Genomic DNA, 19,520 nt, shown 5'->3' with positions numbered 1-19,520 from the left:
TAATTAATTAGTAAGCATAATCGTTAGAAACGATTTCTAATCTTTGTATTGTAATATTTATCAATCGCATATCATAATTTCAACGTTAATATGTAGGCGTAATTGTTCGAAACGCATATTTCGCGAAAAATTCGATGCAAAATTTCTTGCCAACATAACCCAACTTACTCTGTTTTTGCGCGCGCGAATGTGTTACAATCCGTGGATATATTTATCGTTAATTCCAGTTTACATATTTATATTGTGTATGTTATAATGCGAAATAATAAGATTATTCTAATATGTATGTATTTTATTTGTTACAGGTAGCATTGCGATACACAGTGCGATTCTCGCGTCGTGTCGGGAGTGTCGTGTAAAGTTTCGCGCGTCGGGAGTGCCGTGTAAAGTGTCGGGCGATCGTAATTATTCGTATTTTTGCGAGTATCGTGAGTGCTACCATGGACCAAGAGAGGAGGAGGAGGCCCAGGGAGGCATCGGGCAACGGCGAGGCAACTGCGAGGTATGCAAAATAAAAACATTTTTTCTAAATTCTAAAAATTGCATTGTTTATGTTTATGAGATATTCGACACACACACACATATGTATATATATAATTTGAATATTTTGTTTTCAGATCAACGTGCTGTGTACTACAACTTCGTTATTCTACGTATCGGTGAGTGAGAAATTGTTTATTTTGTAACATTTTTATAGCGATAATGGGGGTGTATATTGAAAATGTAGTAACATGTTTTAAATAATACGTTATAATATCTTATCTGCGATTAATATTTTTTGACAAAAATCAGTTCTGATAATTGTCAAAAATATTAATCGAATTAAAAATATTATAACATCCCTTTCTAAAAAAGGCACGTTAAGTCGATTCTTGCAAGTATTGTTGCATCTTTTCCGATCCTGATTAACTGTTTCAATTCGCATTGTGCGTTATATTCGTAGCATCGAGAGGCTGTCATTGCGAGGATTAGTATTTTAACAGTTTGTTCAAAATAAAATAAAATAAAATAATATGTTTTAAATAATATGTTATAATATACTTTAAACTCGATTAATATTTTTGACAGAAATCAGTTGATAACTGTCAAAAATATTAATCGAGTTTAAAATTTTATAAAATATTATTTAAAACATATTATATTATATTATTTTATTTTATTTTGAATAAACTGTCAAACTGCTAATCCTCGCAATGACAGCCTCTCGATGCTACGAATATAACGCACAATGCAAATTGAGGCAGCCAATCAGCATCGCGGAGAAGAGGTAATAATACTTGTGAGAATTGATTTAACTTGGCTTTTTTAAAAAGGGATTGAACGCTTGTAAATTTACATGACGATCGATTCGCATAAATCAAACATAGATCCGATTTATGTGAAAAGCAAGAAAAGAGGATTTTCCAACAGGATGCTAAGTACTAGTAATTCATATTCAGCGACACATTGCGATTTTCAAACCTATTATTACCTCCTTTTGCAATATCGTACAGGTGTGGAGAACGTTTTGACCGGAAAGAAAAGTCTCGCGTATACGTCACGACTATTTATAAAAACTAATGGCGGTTAAACACTATAACTCATGAACTCATTATATCTAATAGTCGCTGGCACATTTACATCGAACGAGTTCGTACCCCTTCTCAAGTCTACGCAGTTTGGAAATTACATACGAACCAGAATTATCTTACCGGGATGCGTATAAAAACGTGCTAAAATTATACGATAGAGACTAAATTTCTAATCGATTAGCGAATTTCGGTAGACCGGATATATAGTTATGGTGTTATTTAAAAAAAACCTATATTTTGCGATAAAGATAACGATTGGAAACAATAAACAATTTGTCAGATCGAGATTCCATAAAGGATCTACATTAAAAATAAAATTAAATGTACGATCAATATTATACAAAAATTCGTGGAATGATTTTATGTCATAATTTCAAGATTTTTTTTCGAAACAATTTTTGATTAATGATAAAGTATTGCGGTTTTGCAATAATAGCACAAAAATTTGATATCGAGATATTTTCGAAGCAAAGAGTAATTATTCGTAATACGACATTGAACTTCTGACTTGGGACATTCGTTTCAGTATAGGCTGTCGCTACGCGTTCTGTGCTTCGCCGGAAACGCGACTTTTAATCTGTTCACGTAGCGAGAGATTCTTCGAGCAAACAAAGTCGTTCGAGCGTGAACGACGAGGAGGAGGTCATCCTCAGCATGCATTGAAGAAGTGTCCATTGAGTCGTCTAATTTTATACGTTGTAAATCTCGCTCCCCGCCCTATGACGCGTCGTGTGCATGAAGTATTCGTGTTTATGTATATCAGAATGCTTACACATGCGAATCCGCATCACGTCACACAGGGTGTGTTGCGCCAGCAAAGCGTACCGTGGATCTCCGCCATAAATTATTTCGCTCTGTCGACAGTTCTCCTATCGGAGTTTGTCATGTGATAATCGCGAACAAAAGTGTCTCTGACGAATGTACAAATCGGTTGCAACCAAGTCGAGAATCGAACGAAACAACTCGTAGAGGTCGACAAACCTCGTCGCGCGAATTACGTAAAATCTTCTCACATTAGATATCTCGATGCCCACACGAGGGGATGATATATAGTCCTTACGTTGATAATGCGCAGAAAACGACGGCGATCGATCATTGTCGCTCGAATGTAGAACGCAAGAACAATAGCGATGTTGTCGCATGATTATTACGGTTTATTAGTGCTATATTTAACAAGACTTATAATACTGTCACCGTCGAATTGTTTTACGTGGATGAGAGCGAATGCATTATACATTTTGTCGTCATCCAGCATTTTCTTAAGCAGAGATTTTATTCGACCGCGCGAGTAGAAGTATACGAATACATATAGATGAAATTACCGCGAACATCTTTCATCTTGTCCGATTGTTACGTCAGCCGTATTATTCGTATCAACCGTTGAAACATCGTCCGAGTTCATAGGGCAACGGCGTTTGTGCTGGAAGGAAGAAGGAAATTCTAATAACATTCGGAGAAGGAAGATAAGAGTTTAATTATTCACGCAAAGCAAAGCCGCGCGGAGGATCTATTGGTCTCGACGTATAAATGTGTGTGTATAGACGCGTTCGGGTTTACGCAGTGTTTGTGTAGTACCGATGTGTATTACGTAGGTAGGCATATACACCTTATATCTACCCATCGTGAGCGCGATAAATCTCGCGAAGTCAGGTGGACGATGGTCATCAGCTAGTCGCCGCGTGTAAGAGGCCCGGGTTCTTCTCTCGCCGAGAGAGGAACCCGGTGCCTGGGTTTAAGCCGTGTTCTCATGATGCCGGACGACCCACGACCCTGTTGGCCACAACTTACCGCACGATACACCCGCAATATGCGCTTTTCTTCCGCTACGATCCCTTCCATCGGCATTCCTGACCCGGCGGGCCGGAAATGCGCGATTCTACGCCGCGGATTTGCGATGCGGAAAGATGCAGGAGATACCGTATCGATCGTGACATTGCCATGTGCTAATACGTCGGATGTTTGACACCTCTAAGAAGTTAGAATTCTCTTTGCAAGCAATGTGCGATATGACAACTTGACATGCATGTATCTTGTAACTTTGAAATATATTCACTCGTATTCAGAGATAGAGCTCGCCATACACACGCGAAAAAAGGGAGAGAGAGAAAGACAGAGAAAAGAATTTTTTCAAGGGGTAAAAAATAGATTCCCCGTCAAGATCAGCTGTTCCTGGAGCGCACCCGCGAATAAGCGTTCTGTTCTTTTCGTTATATATACTACAGATTTAGCCGGAATACAAAACACGCCGGGGGCGAAACGTCAAAATGATTCAACCGCGTTCACACGACGCGAACTCTCTGATTATAGAAGAAACGAGGGACAGAAGGGAGGAAAGGGAGAGGAAAGGGAGAATAAAAATCGCGACCGTAAGAATCCACGGGATTTCTCCTTATAGTTAGAACAGTACGAAGTAAGGGAGGGCTTGACTCTCTCATTAATCTGGGGATCTAGTCTCGTCAAAGGAGACACTATACAAGATACGCGAGGACAAAGGGCTTCCCTCGGCGCGGTATCGCTCCGCAATCTTGTCACATCGTACGATCGCGAGGCGGTGATCGCGGAACATCGAGGAGCGGGCGGGAACCCGCAGCGCGAGATAGGATCTCGACGAGCGACCACACAATGCCAAACATATTAATTAATGTGCATCGCCTCGGGAGCCGCGCGCAATGACGTGCGACTGTAGGTGGTACGTTTCGAAAGCTAAATATATTGTCTGTATACGATATATTATTCTATACATATATATATATATATATATAATAATTAATATACTATATATTATTATATTAATGAATTAATATATATATATATATATATATATATGTATATGATACTTTTATACATAGTATGCATCAATGAATATATCAAGCATAAAAGTAGATATTTTTCGGATAGAGATGATCTTTTGATAAAGATATTTTCATATACTTCATATGCACGCACACATACCTATATATAATTTAATATTAAATTAATATTTGCATCTATTTACATTCTATTAAACGTATACGTTGGCCAAAACACTTATACAAAATAATTATACAAACACATACAAGATTCAAATGATTTCCACTCTGTAGCACATCGCGAAATTCAAGCTCATGTTCTCGAATATAATTGCGTGCGTGAATGTTATGTGATCGTTTCGTTGGGAAGTAAATCGCGACTTCGTCAAATGGATCAGAGTGCGAACGCGCATCCTCATTACGCGGTTTTTACTATGAAATTTCTGCGAACCATTACTTCGTTACACGGTCGGGAGAAAAAGAGGAGAGAGAAAGAGAAGCTCGTAACCACTGCAGTCGCTCATCTCGCAAAATGCGCTTCTCTCTTGGCGAACACTTGTCGTAAACGCGGTACAAAAATATTGATAAACCGGACGTAAGCTTGCTCGCTACACTTTGTACGCTCTTGCAACTTCAAAGTCACCTTCGAAGCAGTTTACGACCATTCGGTCGATTCCTTTGAAGGAACAGCGTGGAACTTCATCGGACGATAATTTGTCGCTTAATTAACGGATCGGACACGATTAAGAGAGAAAGAGAGAGAGAGAGAGAGAGATAAAGAGAAAGAGAGAGAAATCTTGGTATTTATTATATTTAATTCGCACTGTCCGGCGAAGCGCGCGTAATCCGTCGCTAAATAAGAACAGATAAAATGCTAGAGTCGTTTTATGAGCGCACTTAAGCGGCATGCGGAGGCGATCTTGATCTTCCCTTCCTTTTCTCTTTACGTCTCTTCCTCTTTTTGCATCCCGGCTGTCTGATTCCTCCGCGAAGAAATCATATTTTCCTACCTCTTCTAACAAAGATGACAGTGTGCTTTTTGCCGCAAAACAAGAATTTCGTTCGCGGACATTAAATCAAAAGGACCCTCCTCTCACCTATCTCTTCTCTCTCCAATGCGATAAAATGCACCGACGCCAGAGATCGTTTTCTTACGTATAATATCCTGTCATTAGCCGCCAACACCAAGAAGAAACAAAGCGCGCGCGCTTATACGGTCAGCTTTATCACAGGTGGTGTTATCTATGGCTCTGTTTCTCTCTTTCTCTCTCTCTTGTTTCTCTACCTCTTACTTTTCTCCGTTTTTCTGCGTATTTCGTCGCGTGATAGCACGACCACACACATACATACACACACATACAACAGCGCGTTTTACGGCGCTTTAACGCCCCGATGCCGCCGTTGGTTGTCGCGGAAATCTAGAAGCACGGATTCACGGTTGTATGCACCGTGACGACGTTTTACAGAGGAGATGATTCCGTGCTTCGGCGCCTCTCCGGACGATCTCTACGATCTCTCTACGGTGGTCGTGGCAAAATATGTTAACAAATGTAGTACTGTTATTCACTTAGCCTTTGGACTTTAATCCGACACACTTTTTCAAATTCCAATATTGGATACCTCGAATTAGTCTTGGATAAATCTCTCGGATACGCTGAAGAATTTCGCTCGCGAATCGCTCATCGTCCGTAATTGCAGCTGTAATCGGTTTGGCCGATAAATTCCGAATGGCTAAATTTTTACTATTATACGCCTCGCCGATCGTAAACTCTTCCTCACGCGATATATCCTTCGAATCCCATTAACAATACAAGTTTGTTATAAAATTTCGATATGACATTTCATTAAATAAAATCGCCGCGTATAATTAATTCGCCCGATTGTATTTGCGTAAATCGAACCGATCGATTGTTTATTTTTTCCGTATCTCTCGGCCAAATAGAGAAACTAATTATCGCGATCCGATAATACGTTGCCGATAATAGATTGTCGTATACGTGTGTTATTGTTCTCCGCATCTATTATAGCGGCGTGATAAAAATGCATCTCGTCGAAAGTGAGCCTCGCCTCTCGCTCATTCAAATCGACGTGCGTTTCCATTCCGCACGTGTTCGCGAAAGAGACGCATGTGGGTGTCGCGTGATTTAAGTGTCTCGGCGATTTTCTCGATCCCAGATTATCGCTTGCCTGAATCGCCTCCGTCATTGTGCAACATATACACCGTGCATTATCGGCTGATTAATCCGCTTAATAGTGAATCACACATAATTGCCGAGTGTATTTATCAAATTGGCGATTTACATCGATTCCGCTCGCGAACCGCATTCTGGCGAGATAAAATTCTGCGGAATCTCGTCAGGATATCTCGCGAAAGAGAGAAAGATCTAGATATTTCAATATTTTTAAGACACTAACTTTTATTAACCATCAATCATTTTATACGAATATGTTTTATTACCAGCGTTAAAAAAATATTTTTAGAACGTTCAAATAATTTTTACAAATCTCTTACTCTGAGTACTCGTTGAATATCTTACGAGAGAATGTACACGAAAGTAAACCCATAAACTGATAATGCAAAAACTCGAGTTTGGAATATTTAGGATGATTAATATATATCCCGCGGAACTCCATCGCGCTCTGCGGGATTCTGGGTCAGAAGTTCACGAAGTGCCTAGACCCGGGTAATTCTATTCGCCGCGGAATCTCAGCGAGAGCGTGCCGGATATTTTTGTCGGAGAAGTATCATAGCGCGTGTGTTCTCGCGGCCTTACGCAGGGAGAGAATGGAGAAAGAAGGCTCAATCTAATTGCGATATCCCGATGCGGGAGGAAATATGCCTCGCGGCCTATCCGCTTCACGACGCGCGATGAAATGTTCCGGAATAAATAGAACGTATATATGTACATATGTATACGAGGAACGGGGTAATCGAACACACCGCTGCCGAGATAACTAACTACGTGGCTAAGCGTGCGTGAAATTATAAGTTATTGCAAACGCGTTCGTAACTCGTGGAACGCATCGTTTATGTCGCTACTAATTGTCGGTTTTATCGGATACCGACTCGCGATTATTCGTCGATTCCGTGCGATTAACGAGCGTGAAGCGAAATCGCGGTAACTTGTCATTCATCTTTCGCAAACCCAGCTGTTCTGTGTGTTTTCACTATCGCGATCGGACGCTACCGTTTTCTTCGATCGATAGAGGAAAAATCTCGTTTACAAGATCCAGTAGTCGAGAAAAATACCGGGTGACGTTTTAACAAATCGTTAGACGCGTTTGAGTTTCGAGAATTTACAACCATCATTTTAATCCGATTGAATCTGACAAATCACGTCTTACACATGATCTCCGTGATGAAATATAGTTAAATATCGCTATCGCGCGAATTCTCTGACGATTTCCGTGCACGATTCGGATTCTCCTTTTGTATCTCGAACGCGGACTAGGCCGATGAAAGTCAAACATTGAATCACATTACAAACAATGCTTGTGCCCACACGATCTGAAATCCTGTCTTCCGTCGACCGCCCTGGGAATTCCTTCGCGCCAGCCCACCGTATCCTCTCGTGGCACGCATTCTTAACACCATCCAGCACGATCTTTCTGCGCAAGCCTTCATAAATACCATCGGGCGCGCGCACTATTGTTGTTGTCCTAAACCGGTGATTTGATGCGATTAGGGTGTTCCGTCATCTCTCGCGACATTCAACCTCGATTAGGATAACTCCGACGCAAAACTATTTTCCTTAAAAAAAAATCATAGAAAGAAGTCAAGCATATTTTAAATTATTTTGAATATTTTTAATATCTATATTTAAAATACATAAAATATTTAATTTATTGCATTTTATTTATGCATGACATATTAATTTTTTTCTTAATGAAGAAAAGAAATAAGAATCTCTCTTTTAATATGTAATTTAATCGGACTATGTGTTACAAGATAGATAGATATATGGAAGAAGGATAAATCGTATTTTAAAAATTACATATAAAATAATTTCTCTTAAAATTAATCCTGAATTCAATCTCGCAAATATATTCAGCGAGCTTTCGCCGGCTTCCTCGCGCTAATTTATGCTCTGGTTCGACACCGAGATGGGCTAATTGTTTTTTCCATCGCGCACTCCTCGAGAAGATCGTACGTCATGTCGCGTGTCGACTCGTCCTTCGCGATCATTCGCAGTAGATTATTCGGCGTTTCGCGAATTGCTTCGTGATCGGTCGATCTATCCGACGTGTAAAAAAATTATTCCGAACAATTTGCATGCGTCGCGTTTCGCGACAAGAGGATGAGAGGTTCTCGTAGGACCTACGCACCTGATGGCATTCCGGTTTCCGTTCGCGCGAGCGAGTGGCTGGACCGATTGAAGATGTCGCGCACGACTTGCGTGGGCGGCGAGTCCTTGAAGCGAGTCTTCCTCTCGCGCGGTGTCATTAAGATACGGTTAATTTACGGCGGTCGTAATACGAATGTAGAACATTGTTGAGATTATCGGCGACTTAATTGTCATTCCTTTCGGACGCGGGACGTCTCATTATGCCGCGAATCGCAATAAATCAGGACGATTGGGAGCCTCTCTCTTAAGCCTCTTTCTTCTGCTGCTTCCGTTGTAATTGCTCGAACGATGTATAGATGATATCATTCCGACTTTCGTTTAATCTTCGCAGTGATATTCGCATTCGTCGGGATATTTCTATAAAGTCTGAAACAGGCAACATATCATCGCGAGCTCTCTTCGAGCGGGAAGAAGAAATATTTTATTCGAAAGCACGATCGCATGAGAATCGATGATTACTCAAATCCTCCCCTTGCGTCACCTTTGGCGTTCAGAAATTCTTCGCTCTTTCACCTTCCTTTCGGTTCGGCATCCTGCGGAAGACCCACGGCGAATTTTATATGCGATAAAATATACCGGTCGAGTATCGAGTCCAATTAATCACTGTTAATTACGAGCGCGGGGGCAGACTTGGCGAACGAGGACGATTAATGAGTAATTGATTTCGATCACGCCAACTCGCCCATCGGGAAACGAGCCACGGTGCAATCACTAAAAACGATTGATCGTAAATTTTTTTTTCGAGAATAAAGAAGAAGCTGAGTTATATACGTGGGTATAAAAAGTATGAAAATTCTGACGAATCAATTATGTATAAAAAATAGATAAATCTTTCTACATTTCTATAAATATGAGTATAATTTAATTAAATTCTAGATATTACATTGAGTACGATTTTAAAATTGTATGAATTATTGTATTTATATCGTGTATGTATTATTAGAAAATTTTTTTACAAAAATTGATGCGTATATATAACTCGTTTTACAATATTTCTGAACAATTATTGATGAAAGTAATAAACTTATCGCATTTAAAATTAAGTTGTTCAGTTTCGTCGCAGCTTGACTCTACTTTGACAAGCGTGTAATTAATTAACGAATCTTAATTTCTGAATCAAATCGAGTTTCACCAGATATCGATAATGCCAGACGCGATTATACGTATCCGATGTGTGGCTTTCTGCATGCATCGCGTCGGTTCCTTCTGTCAAATAGACTAATTTGTGGTCAACTAACTCCAAAACTCACACGCTACCTTGGATTAACGATGGCTCCACCTGACACGTCAATATTTCAAATTCGAAAGCAAAGATCGTTGCGTTGCGTGCCGAGACTTACCACAAGCTCGAAATATAAATTCGTCGTTTTCTGCTCCTTTTCTCGTCTCCTTCATTTCGAGCGAGCCTTTCGCTTGGGTTATAAGGCGGAATTACGAGAACGAGGTGCAACCTCGCAAAATTGCTCCTGCTAATTTCATCTCAGAATCGCGTGGCGAGAATTCGCCAATTAATTCCTTGCAATCGCTCACGCGACGCTCGATTATAATGAATGAACTTTTATAAAAAAAAATAGCATTTCAAGAAAGTTCTCTATACAATGCATTTAAAATCGTATGTAACGGTAATTCGGTAATTGTGAAAAATTATCATTTAAAGAGGCTTAAGTTTTTTAAATTCTTAGTGCGTTTAAGTTTTGATAAATCTAAGTTTCAGAGATATAATTAATAGTTTTTTATGACAAATAATTTATTTTAAAGTAAAAATTCTCAACTCTTATGACTGAATTCTTTTTCGCATAATTATAACAATACGATGCAAATTATATCAGCTGATTCGTTCGTTTTCTTCGTTCATATATAACAATCGCGATTCTCACGCTTGAGTAATCACGATCGTATACTCATCGGGATCCGCAAACGAAATGATGGACAAGTTTTTAATTAATTAACGCCGGGCTTCATCGCCGCTAAACTTAAACGAGGATGCGTGGATCGACAGTCGATTTCGCATCGATAAGAGAGCGTCGCGAACGTCGCGGAAAGCGCTGAGTTGTGATTACATTGTTTGGAGCTGAATAGAGCCGTCCGTGCATGAGTATACGCAACCAACCATTGTAAGCACTCGGAGAACCTGCTCGTTCCGCAGTCTCTTCCCTGGTATCTCTCTTTCTCTCTCTCTCTTTTCTTTTTTCTTCCTCTCTCTCTGTATATATGTTGGTTTATACTTTATATAAATACAAGAACGCGCGCACGACCGTTTACCGGTTCTACCGGAAGGTGTTCTCTTAGATACAGCTGCGTCTCGATTAAAAATTATGTCATTGAGTTACGACAACGGTGCGGCAACTATACAAAACGAAGATTCTACTCGCGGCGATACGTGTGATTATTTTACAGTTAACCACGTTAAGAGAGACGGTGATGCGTTGATCTCGCCCGTAAAAAAAATCATATTCGACCGAAAGCTACACAACCTCTCGTGTCTGTCATAATTACGATGTATCTTAAAATCAATTAAACAGCGGTGCGCGAACATCTCTCGGTAAAAAAATTACCGGTTGTCACCAACGCATCACGTTAACTTCCTCACCGCGTGTATAATGCACGTCCACCTCGTTATAATCGAGAAAGTGCGATCAAGAGCCGATCAGGAAACAGCGTAACGATCGATCGGACGTCTGTCGATTCGAGTGACGTTCCTGACAACCCTCCCAAAATTATATAGCACGTGCGCAAGAGGCCTTTGTTTCGCATCGCGATGCTTCTTTAATATCTGTGCGGTTGATCGCGCAAGGATTTAAAGAGCAGATATTATCGCAGCGGAAGTACAATATTCTCTTATATGAAAGCAGAAAAAGCCGCACTAGAGAGATTGAGTAACCTCCTCGTCAAAATTCACTCTTGAGTTCAAATTGTAAATTACACTATTTTTATTACTGTACTGAATATAAATTGCACAGTAATAAGATTAAGATATGTTATTTGAATTAAATGAATATTAACACATTTTACGTATTTATAGATCGAGATTTAAATACCTGCGCAATTTATGTAAGATAATTCCATTTGGCATGAAAGTTTGATCGTTCTACTTTTCGCTCATTTCAAAGATAATCTAATAAAGTATTCTCATTTTTATTTATACGCAGTGGAGCTCCTAACAAAGTATTTCGGAAAAATATTTTATACTATATATATATGTATAGTTCCCCATAATACGTGCAGATTATCGCGACGGGATTAATCGAAGACACTAACACGAGCGATCGACGAACGGAGAGGATAATTAAAATTCGCGATGCGATACCGACGAAAAACAGACCGATCAACGCTATCGAAGTCGACATCGACCGCGCGGGACCCTGTTAATTAACGATGCAAATGTGAGTTGCAACGTTGTAAACAGGCGATAGGACCAATGCAATCAGCTTGTGTCTTAAGTGTAAGAAGCCCCAAAAGATTCATATATAGTATGTTTATGAAAGGCGCGTTGCAGGTGTAACGTCCAAACTCTTTCGTTAATTCGCCGAATTTTTGACTTACACCTTTGACAGGCTGATATTCAATCTTTCTTAAAATTTGTCAAAACAGAATTATTTAAACTCGAACTAAACATTTATTGCTATTCGAAGATTTTGCTACGACAAGATAAGCCTATTTTTTTTAATTTAATGGATCTTTCCGTTTAACGCTCAATAGATAGTGTGTAATTTATATTTCTTATCACAGTCTTATCACTCTACATCGTAAATGTGATGTAACTTTTATAATTTAATAATTTATACAAAGACAAAAAATTACGCTACGACCGCTATCTTTAATGTCACAACTGCTATAATTGGTTTCAAGAGATTACAATCAAGGGGGAAAAAGGAATACTTTAGATTACGCAAATGTGGCTTGGTGGAGAAGTAATACTACTGCTTTCTAGCCCGCAGCAACGACACCGTTGTGTTCAGATCCGCGTTTCCACTTGAAGTCATTCGGTCATTGGAAACGTTCGCGACACCTTTCTAACGCAAAAATTGCCGTGCTTTGCAAATTTTTTTTCCATAAGTGCGACATGATGTACGAGAAACGAATTTCACAATGGATAATTATAGATGTAAAAGCATGTAATAATCTCTTTTTAGCGCGTTAACGACAACTAGTCAATCAACTATTGTCAAACTCTGAAATAATAAGAGCTGTCACGTTTATTTTCGCGATCGTTTCTCTCGCGCTTACTTAGATTTTCCGAGGATCGAAAAGTCGGACCGGTTTATTCGTTGCAACTACGACTTCCGGCTGGATTCGCTAGGCTTGGCAAAAAGGAACACCTGTAAATTAACGTCGAACTTATGCGCCCGATATTTTCCTTCTCGCGACTGCCGAGGACCATTATCGATAAACACGCTATTAGCGCTGCCGTTGATCGGACCCAGACCAGGGCTAAGAGAGCCGTGTACCAATCTAGACCCATAAAACTGGCCGAGTGTCCGGTAATAACGTGCGAATGCGCTATCCATCAGTCGGCACAAAACAGTTAAGCGGCTATAGAGAACGGCCGCGATAATGAACGCCGGTCGAGCGAAGCGAAATGTCGGCGAAAAGAAGTCCGGCAGAACACGCGCTAAATCTCCCGTCAGGGAGGAACGGTAGTAGCAACGTAATTCGCAGTTACATCGTTAATCAATCCCATCGTCGCTGCTATCCTTATTACAATAATAGACTTATTATACTTTCTATTCTTCTTTGTTATTTGGAGATTAGATCTGTTATTTTTGTGACGAATTCGACGATAAAATACTAAACACGCGACATTTAATTTCTGTACGGAATAAATCAGAAATAATAGTGTAATCAAAATTGAAGGTAATTCTTCGTGCAAAAATAAGTCGAGTTTGTAAAAGAAAATATTTTTTGGTACACAGCTTTTTTTCGAAAAAATTAATTTAAAAACTTGGTAACATATTTACATCTTTTTAAACTTGTACAATATTTAACCGGAAAAAATAAAAGCAATCTTGATACTTTAACATATAATTTTTCTTTAATAATTTAAAGTTTTGTCAAAACAAAAATTTGACGATTAGATAAATTTATTCATGACGAAGGCACAATAATTATTGTTAAATACATTTTTTTGCGTTTGTAGTATCGAAACTTAAGCGATCTGCATCATAATCATTTTTAGAGAATTTAAAAAACATTTTTAAATATCATTGAGCGAGAATGAAACATGTATCGAGGTCGAAATTGATTAGGTATGTGGACGTTCATCATATAGAGGAAGTACCATCACGTATAATATAAGACAGTCGAATAGGAGAGTGCTAGTAGAGATGATGCAGCATACTTGGCCGCTAGCTTAAGTACACGAACGTATTGCGTATCGTTCATTAATAATACTTCGATGTAGAATCGGATGCTAGAATTGCCATCTGCTGTTTCCATATCGTCGGCGCAGCCTAATTTGAGTAGCCAATAGTTAACGATTGGTTATCAACCGTTCAGATCGCACAAATTAAAATTTCTCTCACGTTGTCTAACAATAAGTATAATTAGCCGTGAAAGTGGCGAGGCTATTAAATTCTGACAGACCGAGTTACATGCGTTTACACGAATTAGAACGCGATGATCTTATTCTCCTCGTCTGACTTTTCGAACTCACCACATGTTATATTGCATTTCATTTTAATCGAATAATTAGATCATTATCATACTGCCCGTTTTTTCTTTTCTTTGCTTTGCTTTGTCTTGGCATTTTTATGCGTGCAATATGTTTAAATATATATTATTATGCTATATATAAAAGTGAATTATATTTTTCAATATTTATAAAAATTTTATTGAAAAAGCAATCTTCATAAATTTAAAATAAAAATTGTCAGTTCCTTTCTCTACTTAGTTTTCTAAAGTGAAAATAACTGGACAAAATCTGAAGTGAGGAAAACTATCCGCGTTACACAAAAAGACTAAATTATTTCCGTTTTCCGGGGTAAAATCGCTTTGATTTTACCTTTCTTTTGCTAATCGAGCGTTTGCTAATCGTACGCTCGCAGAACACGGCGTTGCGTGTACGCACTTCTTGCACACCGATTTAATTTAGGATGTAAGTTAAGTCGGAGGTATATTTCCGCGGGCGTAAACCTCCGGTCAACCTCCTAATCTGGTCTCGGAGAGTTTCTGCCGCCGGACGGTGGTAACATAAATTTACCTTAATGATATCACGTGGATAATGCCGGAGTGACGCTATCTCGGCCAGTGAGAACCCACTGACACCTCAGTATTCGCACAGTTTCACGTACGAGCAATCGCGCGCGTTGAGAGAAGAGATAGTATCGGGATCGTGCGAGGTTTTCTGTGTCCGGACTTCTTCCTGTCCGTCCCTCGCGTCATTTAAGTAGATCCGTGCAAGGATGAGCGGCATGAAACGCCATTCGGGACAATGGTTATGCATGTCAACGACCGCGAGTAGCTTTCGTTTCTTCTCACAGTGAAATGAAAGGATTCTCTTCCAGAAAAACGCCGATATGCATTACTTTACTTTACTGCTATTTTAATTTCTCGATATCATAATTCATTAATAAATGTCTGTCACACATTTCATAATTTTAATCTATAATTATTACACACGTACAAAAAGATTTTTATAAATTACGGTTATGCATAAGAGTCATTGTGTGTGTGTTCGACAGTTTATACATAAAAATAATTTTCCTTCAGAAATATGTAAAAGTAAATTTATATTCTACCATGAAATATCTATCATGAAATATAACATTTTCAAAGAAAGTTTTATTTTTTTATAAACTTAAAAAATTATTTTTAAATAGGTTATAATATTCTGTCAATTAGAGATTAGAGTAACAGAAAATATTATTTAATGTTAAATCAAATCCTGCCGGAAGCTTACGGATGTCAGAGACGAGAACAAATCGATACAAGTCGAGATAGCATCTTTAGATTTAACAATACGCTTTTTTTACATCGAAATTAAAATCCAGATGGACCACCAAGGAGAGAAAGAGTTTCTTGAACGAAAGAACAGCGAACGGTTCTCCGGCTATAAAGAGGATCTTAGGATAAAAAGAGTCACCGTTAGAACCGCATTAATATCGCTTGCTAGATCCCCCGGTAGTAGCGTCAACCTCCGGGAGAGAGTCCTGTCGGAGAATAGAGAGCAGTTAGGATTGCGGCATTGTTGCGAGATGTATAAACGGTACCGGGAATTAGCAAAATCCTCTTCTCTCTTTCGCTTTCTCGCCGTGGACCGGTAAACACCACTAATCACTTCTCGATCCTACTTCTTGAACCGACCACGGCAAGAGTTGTAGCAGTTGGTTTTATTACCTCGAACCACGTTCGCATCTGATAATTGTGCCAAGAATACATCGCGAATTCGAGCGAAATTATATTTTTCGAAAGATACGAGAGAAAAGAACATTCTTTGATTCTGCATCATTCTTGGATATTATTCAGAAACAATTAGCTAAATTATTAAAAATGAACGAATAAAAAAAAATTAGATTCAATTTTAAAATAAGGAATAAGAAAAATTACTGATGAAATATAATAGTATATAATTGGCAGTGTAAAGAGAACATGTACAAAATTTGCAAGAAGTCAAAGACTACAAAACAAGACTTGCGCTGTCGACGTACATTTCGGACCGCCACTGCAATTTATCGTCAATAAGACAAAATGTGTAGATTCATAAAAAAAGAGTTATCCCCGCGTCACTGATCGGTAACCACCGCGTCGAACAATCAATCCTTTGCAGTCGCGATCGAAAGATTATAAAAGTTTTGCTTTCGATTTCGAAATCGCGCGAATTTCTCATAATGTTTAACGACGTGTAGTTCTTGCTATATACTTAATAATTTTTTTTCAATTTTGTATAAAATTTTAATATATTTTATGATATTTTTTCCACGATATATACGCGCGACTGCAAAGGATCAATATTCGGAGTATCTCTTCGCATGCAGATCACAGTTGATCGCGATCTTGGTCGTCAATCATCTCCTTTTCGCTGATGCTCGATTCGAGGCTGCGAGTCGGACTTCGATCCCGGCTACGGCTCTGTTGTCTAGACGGCGTTTTGTTGTCGATGGTCTTCTTGTAAGAGTAAGTCATATCCTTTCTAAGGCTCTCGATCGGAGTCTTCCTCAAGGTATCCTCCGTGCGTTTCCTGGACGAGCACTTGTTGCATCTGGTCGCGAGGGATCTCGTTCTAGGTGGAGGACTTCCTCTTCCCCTTCCCCTGCCTCTTCTGCTTCTCCTCCTTCCCCTCCTCCTCCTCCTCCTCCTCCTTCCTCTCCTCCTTCCGACTCTCCCTCTTGCGCGACGGCCTCGCCTTCGCCGCGATACTCCACGGCGACGTCCTCGCCTTCTTCCTCGTCTCCTTCGTCTCCTGCCTTGTTCCAAGGGTGCTATGGTGTCTGCATTGTACAGCATGTCGGGATTAATATTCAGGCTATAATAACCGCGGTCCCTTTTCAGAATACCATAGTCCAAGCCACGTTTCAAGGCAGTGTATATCTGCAAAAAAAGCATTTCTTATGCAACTTTATTGCGTTTATTAACTTGCAATTTTCAATAAAATTTTTGATTTTTAAATAGTATATATTTATTACAGATTTTTTGTTAATTTTATAAAATATCGGATTTTTATAGCAAAATATATCGAATTAGGAAATTTTTCGACAAAACGTTTTTTTTTCCAAATTTAGAAAATTATGAAGAAACTGAATATTGATTAATATTAGTCAAACATTGAATTCTTTCATAAATGGATTAATATGTTTTGTATATCAATTTAATGTATCAATTAATTGAATAATTTCATATAATAAACAGGAAATCAATATTAAAAAATAGGAAAAAATTTCATTAAAAAATGATATATAAAATATATATATAATTTTTGTGCAAGAAAAGAGAGAATTGAATTTATCCAAAATAAATTAAGATTACCTGCTTCTGAATACTAGAATCCGATCCATTGTATTGCGATTTGATGTAATTCATAATTTCCTTGGACGTGGAGCCACGGACCTCTCGCAAACTGCGAATAGCAGAGGCCACGAGGGCCGACATCTTCGGCTTCGTCATACTTTAGCCGCTCTTGTCTCCTCACTCCTCGTTGAAAAATATTCCAGGATGGTAATGCTATGTGTCGTCTCATGAGCAGTCCTGGATCGCCAAGATTTTTGGAGGTCAGGTACGAAGAGCAGGAAGGGATCACGAGAAGCAGATCGTTTCCGACATCAATTTCGTCAATCCGCGATGATCTGGATGATCTTGAATAATCCTTCTTGCGGTGGTTTCCCTTTGCGACTTCCCGAAATGTGCGACGACGCTAAAATAACTTGGACTCGGCGAATATGTAAACTTGAAAATGGAACATTTAAGATGGCACGCGCGAACAATCACTAAGAAGATTTAATTAACCGATAAAAATCGGTCGTAACTATATGCCAAATATGATTTTGTAAAGAGAGGATGGAAAGTGTTGCTCGTCAATGGCGAGTCCGGAGATAACTGAGCTGTTGTTATTTGATGCGCTATTTTGTCGGATACGCGTTGCTAAGAAGAAGCCACGAGCTCTAGATTCGGATCATTCGTAAAATGAAGATCTTATTATCTTATATAATACCGGGCGATGACATAAAAAATTATTCGAATCATTTAATCAATGTTACAGAAGTGTAACTCTTAGCATAAATTTAATACTTGGAAAGGGTTGAATTAACGCAAGCAAATCAGATTATAAAACAATTTTTCATTTTTATCTTTTTTCTTTTTGAAATTTCTTCCATTTAATTGAGATATTGAGAATTTATTGTTAGTATATTAATTCTTATATGCAGTCCAATTAATAATTATTACGAAATATATTTATCTAACGTATTGAAAAAGAATTCTAGAGAATCGATAGATTTGATACGATTGACAATTATTATTTTTCTCTCGAAGAATATATTTTGACAGCAATAACAGGAGATACACATATTAAATTACACGATTATCAATGTTGATATTTTATTGAATAGTCTTGTTTCTTGCTCTTCACACACACACACACACACACACACACACACACACACACACACACACACACATCGTTCATTCATATTTTTTCAGAAGGGAAAGAGAGAAGGGTATGTGTGTGTGTCTGTGTATGGCAGGATTCTTTTTTTACGTTTCCTCACATAATTTGCTAGTCGCTTTATGCGATACAAGGTGGTACATAAGTACCGCCATGCAAGTAAATGACATGTGATCGAGAGACACATGGCTCCCATATTGAGATCGCCTTAATTAATATGCTCATTTTCATATTTATAATAACCGCGACACGCATAATTAAGATTATGGAAAAATGAAGAAAACTTGCAATCAGCGACTATCCGAAGATCCGCACGCGACTTCGATTAATCGTCATTTATAATCTTTCAAGCGGACATTTATCGTCGCCGATGAATGTAACATAAGTAATATTAATGGCAACAAAATGTTTCTCGCTCGTAAGATAAGAGAGCCGTGCCTCACATAACTGCGTCTCTCGCTTGTTGAATGCAAATGCGCTTCCAGAATGCGCAATCCCGCGTGTATCTCAGAATCGCGACTCGCAACATTGTGTAACTGCATAAATCTAATGGAGGTTCGTAGGTCTCGACGGTTCACGAGCTTTGTATACGAAATTATGCGTATATATCGCATTTGTGTGTGTGCGGTATAAAGAGGAGAGAGTTTCCTTTCTTCTTTACTTGTCTCATTATCCGTCTTTAACGGTGCCGTCGGCGACGAGAAGAAAGAAATGAACG

At 38.8% G+C, this 19,520-nt stretch overlaps 2 protein-coding genes and 1 long non-coding RNA gene across 7 annotated transcripts in view; 1 reads left to right on the top strand and 2 right to left on the bottom strand.

Moving 5' to 3' along the window:
- LOC145939313 (uncharacterized) overlaps positions 1 to 8,804 on the bottom strand; it is an 86,732-nt gene extending 77,928 nt beyond the window's left edge. The window contains exon 1 of the mRNA XM_083043545.1: positions 8,687 to 8,804. Within this exon, the coding sequence (XP_082899671.1) occupies positions 8,687 to 8,804 (118 nt within the window). The remainder of the gene's footprint in view (positions 1 to 8,686) is intronic.
- Positions 1 to 19,520, top strand: part of LOC145939787 (uncharacterized) — a 268,796-nt gene that overhangs the window by 8,597 nt on the left and 240,679 nt on the right. For all 5 annotated transcript variants that reach the window (XR_014425899.1, XR_014425900.1, XR_014425901.1 and 2 more), the window contains exons 2-3: positions 306 to 502; positions 618 to 659. This is a non-coding gene — a long non-coding RNA (uncharacterized LOC145939787). The remainder of the gene's footprint in view (positions 1 to 305; positions 503 to 617; positions 660 to 19,520) is intronic.
- Positions 16,528 to 17,978, bottom strand: LOC145939908 (uncharacterized). Its single transcript, XM_083044542.1, has 2 exons — positions 17,668 to 17,978; positions 16,528 to 17,232 (listed from the first exon to the last, which is right to left on the bottom strand). The coding sequence occupies exons 1-2, from the start codon at positions 17,803 to 17,805 to the stop codon at positions 16,681 to 16,683; spliced, it is 690 nt and encodes a 229-aa protein (XP_082900668.1). The 5' UTR covers positions 17,806 to 17,978; the 3' UTR covers positions 16,528 to 16,680.

The sequence above is a fragment of the Prenolepis imparis genome, unplaced genomic scaffold, assembly GCF_030444845.1.
Source record: "Prenolepis imparis isolate NDT839.2.m4 unplaced genomic scaffold, iyPreImpa1.0 SCAF_8, whole genome shotgun sequence".
Taxonomy (NCBI): domain Eukaryota; kingdom Metazoa; phylum Arthropoda; class Insecta; order Hymenoptera; family Formicidae; genus Prenolepis; species Prenolepis imparis.
Note: the sequence above shows the minus strand (reverse complement) of the source record. Positions and strands in the feature narration are given on the sequence as shown.

Bases quoted from the DNA above. Each gene is read 5' to 3' on its own strand.
- LOC145939908 (XM_083044542.1), bottom strand. From the start codon at position 17,805: ATGACGAAGCCGAAGATGTCGGCCCTCGTGGCCTCTGCTATTCGCAGT. The intron at 17,233-17,667 runs GTAATCTTAATT...CTTTTTTTGCAG, and splicing joins ATTCTAGTATTCAGAAGCAG to ATATACACTGCCTTGAAACG.